The 13,393-nt window shown below is 39.4% G+C and overlaps 1 protein-coding gene across 2 annotated transcripts in view; it reads left to right on the top strand.

Annotated features, from left to right (window-relative positions):
- Positions 1-13,393, top strand: part of TDRD7 (tudor domain containing 7) — a 54,972-nt gene that overhangs the window by 15,413 nt on the left and 26,166 nt on the right. For both annotated transcript variants that reach the window (XM_070431120.1, XM_070431119.1), the window contains exons 5-7: positions 3,178-3,251; positions 5,902-6,119; positions 9,812-10,383. In XM_070431120.1, coding sequence (XP_070287221.1) covers positions 3,178-3,251; positions 5,902-6,119; positions 9,812-10,383 — 864 coding nt within the window. The remainder of the gene's footprint in view (positions 1-3,177; positions 3,252-5,901; positions 6,120-9,811; positions 10,384-13,393) is intronic.

The raw sequence follows: 13,393 nt of genomic DNA, 5'->3' as shown, positions 1-13,393 counted from the left end.
TCTACATTTTTTGTAATCCCTCCTTGTAAAATTCATTTTAAAAGCTCTCACAAATTGTTCTAAGATGCCATTTCAGTATTACTTACAACTTTTTCTGAGAACCTTTCTTATAATACATTTTGTAAGTTTTAAATAAAATCTGTTGATTTGCACATTAGACTGTGTTCCAGAAATTAATCCATAATCATACAATTGCTTAATATAGCCATGCATCAGAATACTGGATTGGCAATAATAACACAGCTTTAAAGTCTGAGTTTGATGCTGCCATTCACAAGCCAAGGGAAGTAAGTGAAATCATTTGATCTTTTGGGGCTGTGGTGTCCTCATTTGTCCAGTGAAAATGTTAACTAGGCAATCTCAAATTTCCTTTCTGACTCTGAATGTTAAAGGTTTTATAAGATCACTCAGGTCAGCAAACTACAACCCATAGACCAAACCCAGCCTATTGCCTGTTTTCTGTAAATAAAGTTTTATAGAAACACAGCCACATCCCATTGCTTCTGTATTGTCTGGGCTTATTTTTGCACAATTGCAGAGTTGAGTAGTAGTGCAGAGACAGTGGCCTAGAAAGCCTAAAATATATACCATAGGACCTTTTACAGAAAAAGTTTGCCAATTTCTGATATAGATGAGTCAGTATTACCTTCTTGCATCTATTTGTGCCTTTATAAAACAAATTTTGTTGTATCAAATTTCTTTAATTCAGTGTTCAAAAATCCCATTTTGTGCAAAATATAGTTTCCCCCCACACACAGGCACTTTCCCACCCTAATAATTAGAATATTTAGAAAGAATTAATTTTTTAAGTTAGGTAAAAGGGTTGTAATTTTTTATATTTTGGCATTTTTAAATAAAGTAATCCTTAAATATTTGCCATAATGGTATATATTTAATGTTGTTTATGGTTATTATAATTTGGATAAGATCTAGAAAATACATAGTTAAAATTTGGTTCTTGACCCAAAGCATTAGTTAGGTTCAGTATGTGGCTGAGGTATGATTGTCTCCCCTGATTGCATGCCTAAATTAAGTTCTATTTTTAAATTGAATTGATAAAATGATAGCAAAATCAGGCATTCTGGATTGTGGGGTCTGAAGACCATGCTCCACCCCACAATCTGGTGTCTCCTACCCCTCACCTAGCGGCATTGGATGCCCCAGGTATGCGCCTTCCATCTTCAGGTAGCACCAGCAATGATTGAATGGGAGGCCCCACCAGCAGCCTAAATAGTGGACCCAAGTTGATGTTCTCTGACCTGCAGCGTAGTGTGCTTCTGCCCCTCCCACCCAGCAGCACCAGACCCAGGAAGTGCATTCTGCTCCCATGGACAGCACCTGCAGAGATCACGCAGGAGCCCCACAGCAACAGGTGCATGTACCAGACCAGAATAGTACCATATAGCCCTGAAAACTAAATTATCAATGGCCCACCGCCTGCAAAAGTGGGCCAGGAGAACTGTGCTAAACCTAAACAGGATAACCACCTGCTAAAATAGGACATTTAAATAGGATCCAAAGTCTCCTAACATGTGTCCTAATGTCCAGGATACAATAACAAAAAAAATCACTCATTGTACTAAGAACCAAGCAAATGACAACTTGAATGAGAATAGATAATCAACAGGCATCAACACCAAGATGAATCAGATGTTAGAATTGTGTGACAAAGAATTTAAGGCAGCTGTCATAAGTGTTTTCTAAGCAATTGCCAATATTTTTGGGGGAAAAAATAGAAAATTCATCAAAATAGAACATAGTAAAAAGAACCAGATGAAAACTATAGTACTTAAAATGCAACATCAAAATAAAAAATGCGCTGGATGAGCTCAGTAGCAGAATGAATATGACACAAGAAAGAATCCATAAACTTGAAGATAGAACAATAGAAATTTCCCAATCTAACAGCAGAGTAAACAGACTTCAAAAAATCAAACTAAACCCAAACCAAAAAACCCAACTAGCAAAGCCCAAGGAGCCTATGGGGGAGAAAAAGCTAGCAGAGCCTTAGGGTCCTATGGGGAAAATAAGAAAGACCTAATGTTTGTAATATCAGAGTCTCAGAAAGAGAAGAGCGAGTGGGACTTGAATGAGTATTTGAAGGCTTAGTGGTTGAAAATATCTCAAATTTGGCTAAGGACATAAGCCTACAGATTTAAGAAGCCTAGAGAATTACAAATAGGATGAATCTAAAGAAACCCACACCAAGACACCCCATCATTAAACTTCTGAAAACTAAAGACAAATATAAAATCTTTAAGAGAGCCAGAGAGAAATGACATATCACCTGTAGGGGAATACCAGTTTTAATGACAGTAGATTTCTCATCTGCAGCCATGGAGAAAGAAAATAACATATTTTTCTAGTGCTGAAAGAAAAAAAAAAGTCAACTACAAATTCTATATCATTCTATTCATTCCTACAACATTCACCCTTCCTTGCATGTACCAAGCACTGTCCTTAGGCACTGGGAACACAGGTAATTACGACACTTAGAGTCTAGTGAGGGAGACAGACATGAACACAAATTATTGCAGTCTGTGTGTGTGGTTTATTTCTTTGTACTCATATTTGGAAAAATCTTGCTATATATATTTATTATAATTCATATAAAATTATTTTAGTAAGTGTATGAGGTGGGGAATCTTTGTTTATTTTTTCGTAGGTGCTTATTCGAGCAATCCTCTCTCTGGTTTGAAATGCCACTGTTATCATATGCTAAGATGTAATGTAATTTGAGTGTTTCTAAGCTTTCTACAATTTTACTTATCTGTTCAACTATTTTTGTAACTTTATTATACATTTGAATATCTGGTGATGCAAGTCTTTCAGTTTTTAGTTATATTCCAAAAATAGTCTTTATGTTCAACTGTTCATTCTTTGCATGTTTTTAAAAATTATTTTGTATACTTGTTCCTTAAAAGTGATTAATTGGAACTCTGACTTCCAAGTTATTTTATAATCCTAGTTTAAATTTAGCTTTTAATACATTTTCTTTGGGTGAATATGAAACACGAAAGCTGAAATCAGGTATATTTGCATTTCAGTTCATTGTGAAATATTTTAATGACTTGTTTTACTGTTCAGTGCCACAAAGACTTTAATGAAAAGTATAGTGTTTAAAACTTGGTATTAACTTTGCTATTTTAATTTTAATTCACTTTCTTTATACCTTAGGTTTAGTCCAAAAGCATCCCTTCCACCACCTTTACAGATACATCTCTCAAGAACCTGTTCTAAGGAAATGAGTGGTACGTTCCCTAAACATTAGCTTCATGATAGATTTTGGCTTCTGGAGCCTCAAAGCCCTAAGAAAACTATCTGTTGATGGCTTTGACATTTGCTTTCACCTTCTCCTGCTTGGAACATCTCTCCTCCCCTCTTTCTTAATGTCTTTAAGTTATGAATTGAAGTGATGTAAAGAGAAAATAATACCTCCAAGGATGTCATCATTATTCTGACTTAAGACCTTCCTCACATTAGACTTATTCTGTTTCAATTCCAAGTGCCACCTGCAGATATTTGTGTCTCTTGTCACCCTCTCATGCATTAAGGATAAGATTTAAAGTGTATAAATATGGGACCTAAACTCATAAAATCATTTCAGATACTCTGCCATTCAAAAGCTGGGACCCTAAGCTGTATGCAGTGACTACTAAGTATTTAATTATGAATATAAATGATTCCTCAGCTTTTAAGATCCAAAGGGGGCTGTTAAGAAAACAGTTGGAGACAAAATATAAAGTCAAAGAATCTGAAGGTTAGAAATGTACCCACTCATCTTGTCTCCTCAAACCCAGGTGTAAATCTCCTGCTTATAGCCCGACCTGAGGGACACACTGTTTTCAGAAATAGCACTTACGTTGCACAAATTTTAAAGGATTTGCTGCTTTAAGTGTGATTCTTACTGAATTAAAATCATTTTTCTGTAAGAGCACATCTCCAGTATTTCTTCTAGAAATTAATTAAACAATATGATTTTTTATGTCAGTTACTCTTACATATGCATTTCCTGAAACATGACTACTATACTCAATAAAGTTATATACCCTTTAGACTGGTTGTAAGTCCTTTTAAATCAGAATAAACTTTTCCTGCAGAACCAAAGGGACTTATTCAGGAGGATTGCAATTCACTTGGCAGCTGATATGCATCTTTTGTTTTCTTAACAGACCTTTTGGAGTTTATAACCTGAGGAATCATTTATATTCATATTTAGATGCTTAGAGGTCATTGCACATGGTGTAGGGTCCCAGCTTTTAAATGGCAGGGTATCTGAAACTATTTTATGAGTTTAAGTTTCATATTTATGTATATTAAGTCTCACCCTCTTATGAGTGAGAGGGTGATAAGGGACACACCTGCCTGCTGACAGCCTAGGTCACCTCCTTGATTGGTCTGACATTAGGTGGCTCCAGAGGCCGCACAGAGCAGGTGTGTTTGCAAAGACTCCAACTGTGCATCAGCTGCTGACTCTCTAAATGGGGTCTGGCCAGTTCTGAGAAACTCATCTTTTTTCTGGTATTTTTATATTATAATTTGGGAAGAACTTAAATAAATTAGCTCTGCCTTCAATAGGAAACTTAGGTGGGCACCCTGGACCCTTTCATTCACTGAGCCAAACAGTCTCAGCAAGGCTAGGTCTCTTGCCCTGTGGTGGGTAAAGCAGTCAGCATCCAGCCATCCTCAAGGAACAGCTCGCTCTTTGGTGTTCTGGCCTCTTCAGAGGCCAGTGTCCCCAAACCAGCCCGTGTGTCTACACCAGGCAGTTTAAAGTGAAATTGTTGAATCCCAGCAGAAATCCTATATGATTGAAATGTGAACATATTTTGCTTGTAGTTGGTAATTTTTAAAGTACTTTGATCTGTATTCCAGTGAAATTTAAATAAGATTTGGAATGAATCTAATAGTTCCTAAAAAAACAGAACTATCAACTATTATAAACACTCAAATTTCTTTAATGTCTTAAGATGTTAACTCAGGCACTCTACATTTTAAATAAAAATTAAATGAGTAAGAGAGTTAGTCAACACTTTATGAAAGATGAATGATATGAATTGGGGAAATAAAAAAAAAACATCAATAGTTATCTGTGTGCTTCAAACCTTATATTTATAAACTGAGGCCAGGATGATTAGTGTAAGTGGATCATTTTTTGAACTTCATGTATTGCCAGATTATTTTTCTCTTGAATAAAGGGGAAGACAGATCACATCTTAAAAGCTGGACAGTTTATTATTTTTTATAAAATATTTTTTGATCTTACTATTAAGGCTTTATCTTCATGCCTTGTGGAATATAGCTTAAATTCAGTATTGCAAATAAACCATTATTATCTAAATTCAACCTTCCTTAGTTACAGTTAGAAAATGGTTGATTAAATAAGTTTTATTATTTTTTTTTTAATTTTTATTGATTTCAGAGAGGAAGGGAGAGGGAGAGAGAGATAGAAACACCAATGAGAGAGAATCTTTGATTGGCTGCCTCCTGCATGCCCCCTACTGGGGATCAAGCTCTCAACCTGGGCATGTGCCCTGACCAGGAATCAGACTGCTACCTCCTAGTTCATGGGTTGACGCACAACTATTAAGCCACACCGGCCAGGCAATTTCATTATTCTTTATGAAGCAAGATTATTCTAAAGTTTAAATTAGATGAAGTACCCTTGCGAAATAAAGGGACCAGGTTCCCTCTGTGGGTGGCTGTTGACCCTGTTGGTTATTTCATGGTTAAAACTTGGGATGAAGTTGTCCTGGTCCTGCTCTGCCGAATACTGCTCCCTTCTAAATTCCTAGACCCCACAAGCCTGAAGTATGACAAAGCCTAAAGCACAATCATTAGGTAATGGGAATAAGCTAAAGCAAGCATTTTGGTTAATTCTATCATTTTTTTAATTTAAAGATAATTTAAATCAGACTGTTGAAAAACCAAATGTCACGCCTCCTGCCTCTTACACTTACAAAATGGATGAGGTTCAAAACCGCATAAAGGAAATGCTAGACAAGCATAGCAATGGCATTTGGATGTCTAAGCTTCCACATTTTTACAAAGAGTTATATAAAGAAGAACTTAATCAAGGAATCGTACAACAGTGTGAGCACTGGCCTCATATTTGCACGGTATGTTTCTCCTTATTCCTCCCTCCTGATGCCTCCTCCACTTTCAGGTTTGGGTTATTAGTCATGTCACCTTTTAGTCAGGGAGCCTGAGGCACTTTACATAATATTGCTTCATTAATCTTTACCCTAAGATTAACACACATCTGTTCTTATAGAAGTATGTCAAGGGTTAAGGACTGTGTGTTATAATGGCTGTTTTTATATATTTTGTTTTGAATTATTTTTTATTCATTTAATATGTGATAAAAGGTATACCATTTTGTATTGAGCTGCTACCAATAGATACTTATTAACTTTGCCATTTTAATAATGAACTTACTGGTAATAAAACTTTTTTTATTAGCCTCAAATTATATATGCTTGTTCCTAAGCATTTTTAAAGACATTCAGCTGAATAAATTTTATTTTGTTATATAATACTAGAGGCCCGGTGCACAGAAATTTGTGTACTGGTGGGGGGTGGGGGGATGGGGGGTGTCCCTCAGCCCCACTTGTGCCCTCTCACAGTCTGGGACCTCTCGGGAGATAACCACCTGCTGGCTTAGGCCCGCTCCCCAGGTGGCAGATGGCAGGCCCGATCCCTAAGTGCCTACCTGGGTGGCAGATGGCAGTCCGATCCCTAGGTGCCTGCCCCGCCTCTCTGGGTCGCCCACAGTGCAGGGCCGATTGAGGGGTTGGGGTGCCGCCCCCGGTCCCGCACAGGGCAGGGCTGATCAGAGGGTTGGGGTGCTGCCTCCGGTCCCGCACAGGGCAGGGCCGATTAGGGGGTTGGGGCGCTGCTCCCGGTCCCGCACAGGGCAAGCCGATCAGGGGATTGGGGCGCCTTCCCCAGTCACACACAGGGCAGGGCCGATCTGGGGGTTGGGGTGCCGCCCCCGGTCCGCACAGGGCAGGGCCAATCGGGGGTTTGGGGTGCTGCCCCCCAGTCGTGCACAGGGCAGGGCGGATCCGGGGGTTGGGGCCCCACCCCGGGTTGCACACGGGACGGGATGCCCAGGTGGACCAGCGGATCACTGCTACCCCACCCGGCCGCCCCAGGTCCAGTTACATACGGGACCCCCCCCCCCCCCCCCCCCCCCCCGCCCAGGATCGCAGATAGCAGGCCTGGATGGTGGAAGGGCAGGCGAGATGGCGCTGTCCCGCCCTGCCTGCGGTATGTAAATTCGCCACCATCTTTGTTGGTGGTTAATTTGCATATCGCACTGACTAGCCAATGGGAGGTGTAGCGAAGGTATGGTCAATTACCATGTTTGTCTATTATTAGATAGGATATTATATTACTAATATCACAATATAACTGTATATAGTATATGTAATGATACTAATATATATTACGTATAACTATACTAATATATGTAACTAAACGTATACTTCATTATTTTAATTATTTATAAGAAATACATTCTTTTTATTTTAAAATTAATATAGGGTTGAGATTTAAATTTTTTACAAACTTCTTTGGAGAAAAAACATTGAAAAGTGAGTTGACATCAATTTCCATACATGTTCCCACTGAGAGTCTGTTATTATAAAATGATGGATCAGCATAATTTAATAGAAATCTTAGCCAGAATAGGATTACTAGAGTCTTAAACCAAAGTAACTTTTAGATATTTCTTAATGCTTTATTTACACAGAATAGGTTCAACAATGTGAATGGTAGCATTGCTATTGTTGCTTCGAAGCTTATAGAATTAAATATGCATGATGATTAGTATTTGAAAGAGGCCTTTCATTTATTTAAATTAAAATATTTTTTGGCCCAAACCCTGTTGAGCAAAGTGTAGACCACTCCCTCTTTATAAGCACCTGGCCTAAAGACAGCATATGTTTTTATAATCACTTTTTCCTTCAGGCCACTGACACCTGCTTGAGTCCCAAGCGCTTTCCAGGCAAGATTCATACACTGATCCATCCTGATTGTTCATACACCATTTACTGTGCACCTGCATGTACCAGGCACTGTATTCAGTGTTAAGAACACTAGAGGGCAGTGTGATGTGTTAGGCTGTATAGTGTGAAAAGTCAGACTCTGGAAATATGGCTGTCACCCTATTTATAAAGTCAAGAATGCTTAATGATATCCCCGATTTATGTGGAATGTGGAGTTTATTTTTATGGTAGGAATTCCCAAGAATGCTAGTCACTTCATTTCATTTTTACTCCTTTCTGGGAAGGATTTCTCACTGGGTGCAGGTTTAGCAATATTGATGTACCTCCACAGAATTCCCTAATCTGAGGAGGACTTTTGAGATTTTACCAACAATGCTCGATTTGTAGGTTCAGGGCCTAGAGTTCCTTCTTGGACTACATATTGTTTCATTTTTAAAATGCATAGACAATCATGTTCTTATAGCATGTCTTCAACAAACTTAAAGCCCTTTTAGAATCAAGATACACATATAACTCATTACTAAGCTTTGATAAAGAAAGCAAATTTGGAGCTACAATTTTAAAAATTAACTTCATAGGTTCTTCTTACTGTGTTGTTTCTGGTTACTGTATTTTATACGCTATGATAATTACTATTAGTGTGGCTTAATTTGTGGCTTTTAAAAAATATTTTTAATTTTTTTTTAAATTTATGGCTTTTGAGGAAAATTTTTCATCCTTACCTACTCTACGTATATGCAAAGCCCCAGAATTTTTCTTGCTAGGATTGTAGGTGGAAAATGTCTCTTTGATATTAAAACTTTGCCCAAAATGAGTTGTTTCCTACTAAATTTAAGGTTCTTAAACAACTGACTTTGTTTTCTGGTTGCTTTTTTTCAACACTAAAGCCATCTTTGTTGCATGGTAATTTTCTGTGCAGCAGTGAGAGTGGAACATAAAGCAGAAATATAATATACCTTTTTATCTATAGTCTGTGTCTCTCAACTTTGAGTAGAACTGTTTTTTCAGTGGTTCTCAACCTGGGGTCGCGACCCCTTTGGCGGTCGAATGACCCTTTCACAGGGGTCGCCTAAGACCATCCTGCATATCAGATATTTACATTACAGTTATGAAGTAGCAACGAAAATAATTTTATGGTTGGGTCACAACATGAGGAACTGTATTTAAAGGGCCAGAAGGTTGAGAACCACTGGTTTAGATGAAACTGTCAATCATTAGGTATGAGCATTTGTGTCTAGGATGCCAAAAACTGCAGCTAACCTTGAACTGTGGTGGATGTGGAAACAGTACCTTACCTCTAGAGCGTCTTTTTCTAAATGATGGAAAGCTGAATGTCTCCTCAGGCTATTGCAGGAAGAGGAGAGACAGTACTTCTGTTTTAACTGAATATTTCCTAGCTTTCTTCCCTGTGGCTTATTTCTGACAGTCTGACACTTCTTCACAGCTTTGTTCCACCTCGCGTTCAGTTAGTTTTGTAAACTGTTGCTTTGGATCTGGCAGAGAGAACTGAATGAGATGTGCAGCACACAGGGCAGGACCACTCATGGTTTCCTAGGGTTATTGGAGGCCAGATACCTCCCAGGGGAATTCATGCTATTTTATTTCTGAAATGTGTCTCGTGGTGTAATTTGCAGGTAAAGGCAATGCATTAAAGTCTTCGTAGTTGACTTCGTTTGTGTTCTCTTGATTAATTTTAAAACAGTGTTGCTCTTAAATTTGAAATGAATTTTTAGCACTGTGTTTTCACATTGTTTATAGTCATTGAATTATCTATCATTTGCTTTCTTTAAAAATTTCAGGTGGAAAGACCTTACAGTGGTGGTCAAGACTTGCTTCTTTATCCAGCTAAGAGAAAGCAGCTTTTGAGAAGTGAACCGGACCCTGAAAAAGTGCCTCCATCTCCACTACCTGCTCCACTAAGAGGGTGTCCCACAGTCATGCCAGGAGACTTTAAAGAGAAAGTCTCAGAGCTGCTGGTGAAATACTCAAATGGTCTTTGGGCCAGTGCACTTCCAAAAGCATTTGAGGACACGTACAAAGTAAAATTCCCCGAGGATGCCTTAAAAAATCTTGCCTTGCTTTCTGATGTATGCACCATAGACTACATATCTGGAAATCGCAAGAAGGCCATTCTCTATGCTAAACTTCCACTGCCCGCTAACAAAACCCTGATGGATGCAGGGCACGCACAGGGCGATTATGCTTTCAGGTCCATGATTGAAGAAGAATATATGCAGATAGAAGAGAATGCTGTCGAAAGTGCCGATACCATTTTGGAGAATGTAACAGTTCCTCCGCTAGTCATTCCAACTGAGGCATCCCCATCAGTATTGGTGGTTGAACTGAGCAACACAAATGAAGTGGTCATCAGGCAAGTTTTATTTTCTAAATTTTTAGGATCCTGGTGTACTGTTGTTACTTGCTTATTTTTCATGTGGGTGCTGGGGTTTGAGGAATAATAATATAGTCTAAGTTCTATAGAGGTATAATAAAGTCTAATATATTCTTTTTTTTCTTTATATCTTTCACATTTCTCTCAAGTACCAGAACTTTTTTTGTTTGTATCTCTTAGGAGACTTAATTTTTATTTCTTCTACGTTATGGATATATAAGTACATTTGTCTTGCCCACTAGATGGTGAGCAACTTGAAATCAAAGGACTTAAAAATTAATATCTATTTATTGTCGTTCCCTCTGCTTAAAGCAAATGATGCATAACTATCTCTGTCTAGCACAATTCCATAGCTAGACAGCGATGCTTGGCCTCAAACATGGTAAAAAAAAATTAAGATCTACATATATTCTTAATATGTGCTAAATGTTCAAAAATATACAACTGTTCTTGAGAGAAAGGATTACTAACAGTTTTAAAAATTGAAATGATAATATGGTGTGAACTTGAGAAAAATTCTACTTTGAAAGCATAATGGTAACCATGTCAAAAGTGATACTTCATCCATAGAAAAAGCACGTCGCCCACTGGGTAGTTAATGCTACTAATCTGGGGCTCTGTAGCATTTCCTAAAAGTCCAAATAGCTAAGCACCACCTCCTAGGATAATGCATCAGATTAGACCTTGGACCCAAAGATGCTCTGATTTTTGAGGCTTTTGATATCATTGCCTGGGAGGGAGGAGTCATTACCTGAGTGGCTAATGATAACTGGAGATAGAAAATGCAGTCCAGCTCTAGGTACTTGACATGGAGTTTTGGAGAAAATATAGAATACGTAAAAAATATTGAAAAACTCTAATTTGCAGTTTCTGACTGGGAATAAGAATGGGAACTGGGCCCTGGCCCGTGTGCTCAGTGGTGTTGGCCTATGCACTGAAGGGGTTGCAGGTTCACTTCCCAGCCCCCAGTTGGGATGCATGTGGGAGGCAACTAGTCAATGTGTCTCTCTCACGTTGATGTTTCTCTTTCATTCACCCCCTCCTCTCTCTTCCATTCTTGCCCTGAAAAAGCAATGGGAAAAAAATATTTATCCTCAGGTGAGAATTAACAACAATAACAAAAATGGAAACTGGTGTAGCTGGATCTCTGGAGGTATCAGCCTTAGGCTGGATCAATCATGTGATTTCTGATGTTCTTACTAAAGGGTTGGCAGAAATCTGGATCAGTTCTAGGACTTCTCTAGGGAGGTTCCAGTCTATTCCAGGATGACTCGGCCCAGGGTCCTCAGGTTATTTAGATCCCTTTCCCTTTTTCCAGTGTAAACTTGAATCCTGGAGTTAGCATTGCACATTTCAGCAGATGGGTAATGCCTGCCATGGGGCTGACCCTAGATCATTGGCACCCCCACTGTCCTGAAGACAGCAGGTCCCAGCTGGGCTGAGACCTGTTATACACCCACATCTTCATTCAGGCAAGGCAGGAAGCTCTGGAAACTAGACCTGTGACTCCGGAGAGGTCCTATAGCAGAACCCTCAAGTCAAGTATGGGATGTTGTCTCTGGTCTCAAAAATTAACTTTATATTTATGACATACCTAAATTGTCCTACATACATTCTTTGCCCAATTGCTTAGGTAATTTGGGGACAATGTATGACCTCATTCTTGCCACTAACCACTGTCATACCAACTGTAACATTATCCACCTACTCCACCAAGCTGTGTACCCATCCTTCTCCACTGGTTGCTGCAGAATCTGCCTGCAGATCGCACACTGCTTCTCACTACCTTCCTCCTCCACGGCAGGAGCCTGTGCGAGGTCAACAACTAAGCCCGAGGGCTCTGTTCAGGCCTCTCTCTGCCAGTGAGCTCCCAGGGCTGGAGCAGCACCGCAGGGAGGCCCTGTGAGACTCCAGTCCCAGGAAATGAGCACTTGGGTGGAATTTCAGAGCCAGGGTACAGCTGCATTTTAGGCAGTGCCTTCACATTCTTCAAGCTCAGTAAATGCAAAGTGTGACAGCTCTATAGCTGTCTCTGGAGTCAGCTGTATGCATGTAATAGTTGGTTTTAAAATGGTCCTTGCCTCAAAAGAAGCATTCTTTCCATATTGTGTATGATGTTTTAAAGCTTTTTTCCCTCTCTAGTAATGGGTAGGATGACTGGGTATCTTCTGTTCTGGTGATAATTATAAGAATACATGAAAACCCTCCTAAAGGAATAGTATCTCAATGCTCAGTAGAACCACTTGGACTCTAGGTAAGAGCTAGAACAATACAAAGAACAATGTACTTATGGCATATCCCCATCTCCCTGGCTAGGTGATAGCCTAGCCTTCTAACTAAAAAGCCTTCATCATGTGGCTGACATCTCCTGTTACAGGAGCCATGTTGATTCATCAGGTTTTGCATCCTGGAAGGAGGCCTTTGATGGAATTGTCTCTGAGGACTGAAGGGCAAAACTCCAACAGCCTGTTTGTGGCAGAAAGGAAATAGTATGTTTTGGTATTATGAACTGGGACAAGGTGACTACAGTTGTCAGCAGCAGAAAATTGTAGAAGGAGATAGGAACATATCCTGAACACATACTTCTCAGCAAGCATACTAGTGCAATGTCAGAGGCATTTTGCTATAACATGTTGCCCCTTCTAAGGGTATCAGAACTCAACATTTTGTTGTAATGTGTTCAGTAAGGTGGGGAGGGGTTGTCACGTGGTTGTGTTTAAAGCTTTGTTTTTCTGTAGTAAAATTTCACTGGTGTTCAGAGCTTGGGCCTTGTTTAGACCCAGCCTTAGTTAAGGCAAAAATATCAACTGGATTCTCTTCCAGTAGTCTGCAAAGCTCTCCAGCAGTCTTACTCAAAATCTCTGTCCACTCTTGCTGGCTGGCTTCCATTGGAGTCTCCATATTCTGTGTCTTCCTCTCTTCCCTGGAGACTTTTCTCAGCCTATCCTCCTGAAGGTGCCCCAACTACTGCATGTGCTTGAGCATTTTT

The sequence above is a fragment of the Myotis yumanensis genome, unplaced genomic scaffold (assembly GCF_028538775.1).
Source record: "Myotis yumanensis isolate MYYU_CA2020_CCGP unplaced genomic scaffold, mMyoYum1.0.hap1 SCAF_12, whole genome shotgun sequence".
Lineage (NCBI taxonomy): Eukaryota > Metazoa > Chordata > Mammalia > Chiroptera > Vespertilionidae > Myotis > Myotis yumanensis.
This window is presented reverse-complemented; position numbering and strand designations above follow the sequence as displayed.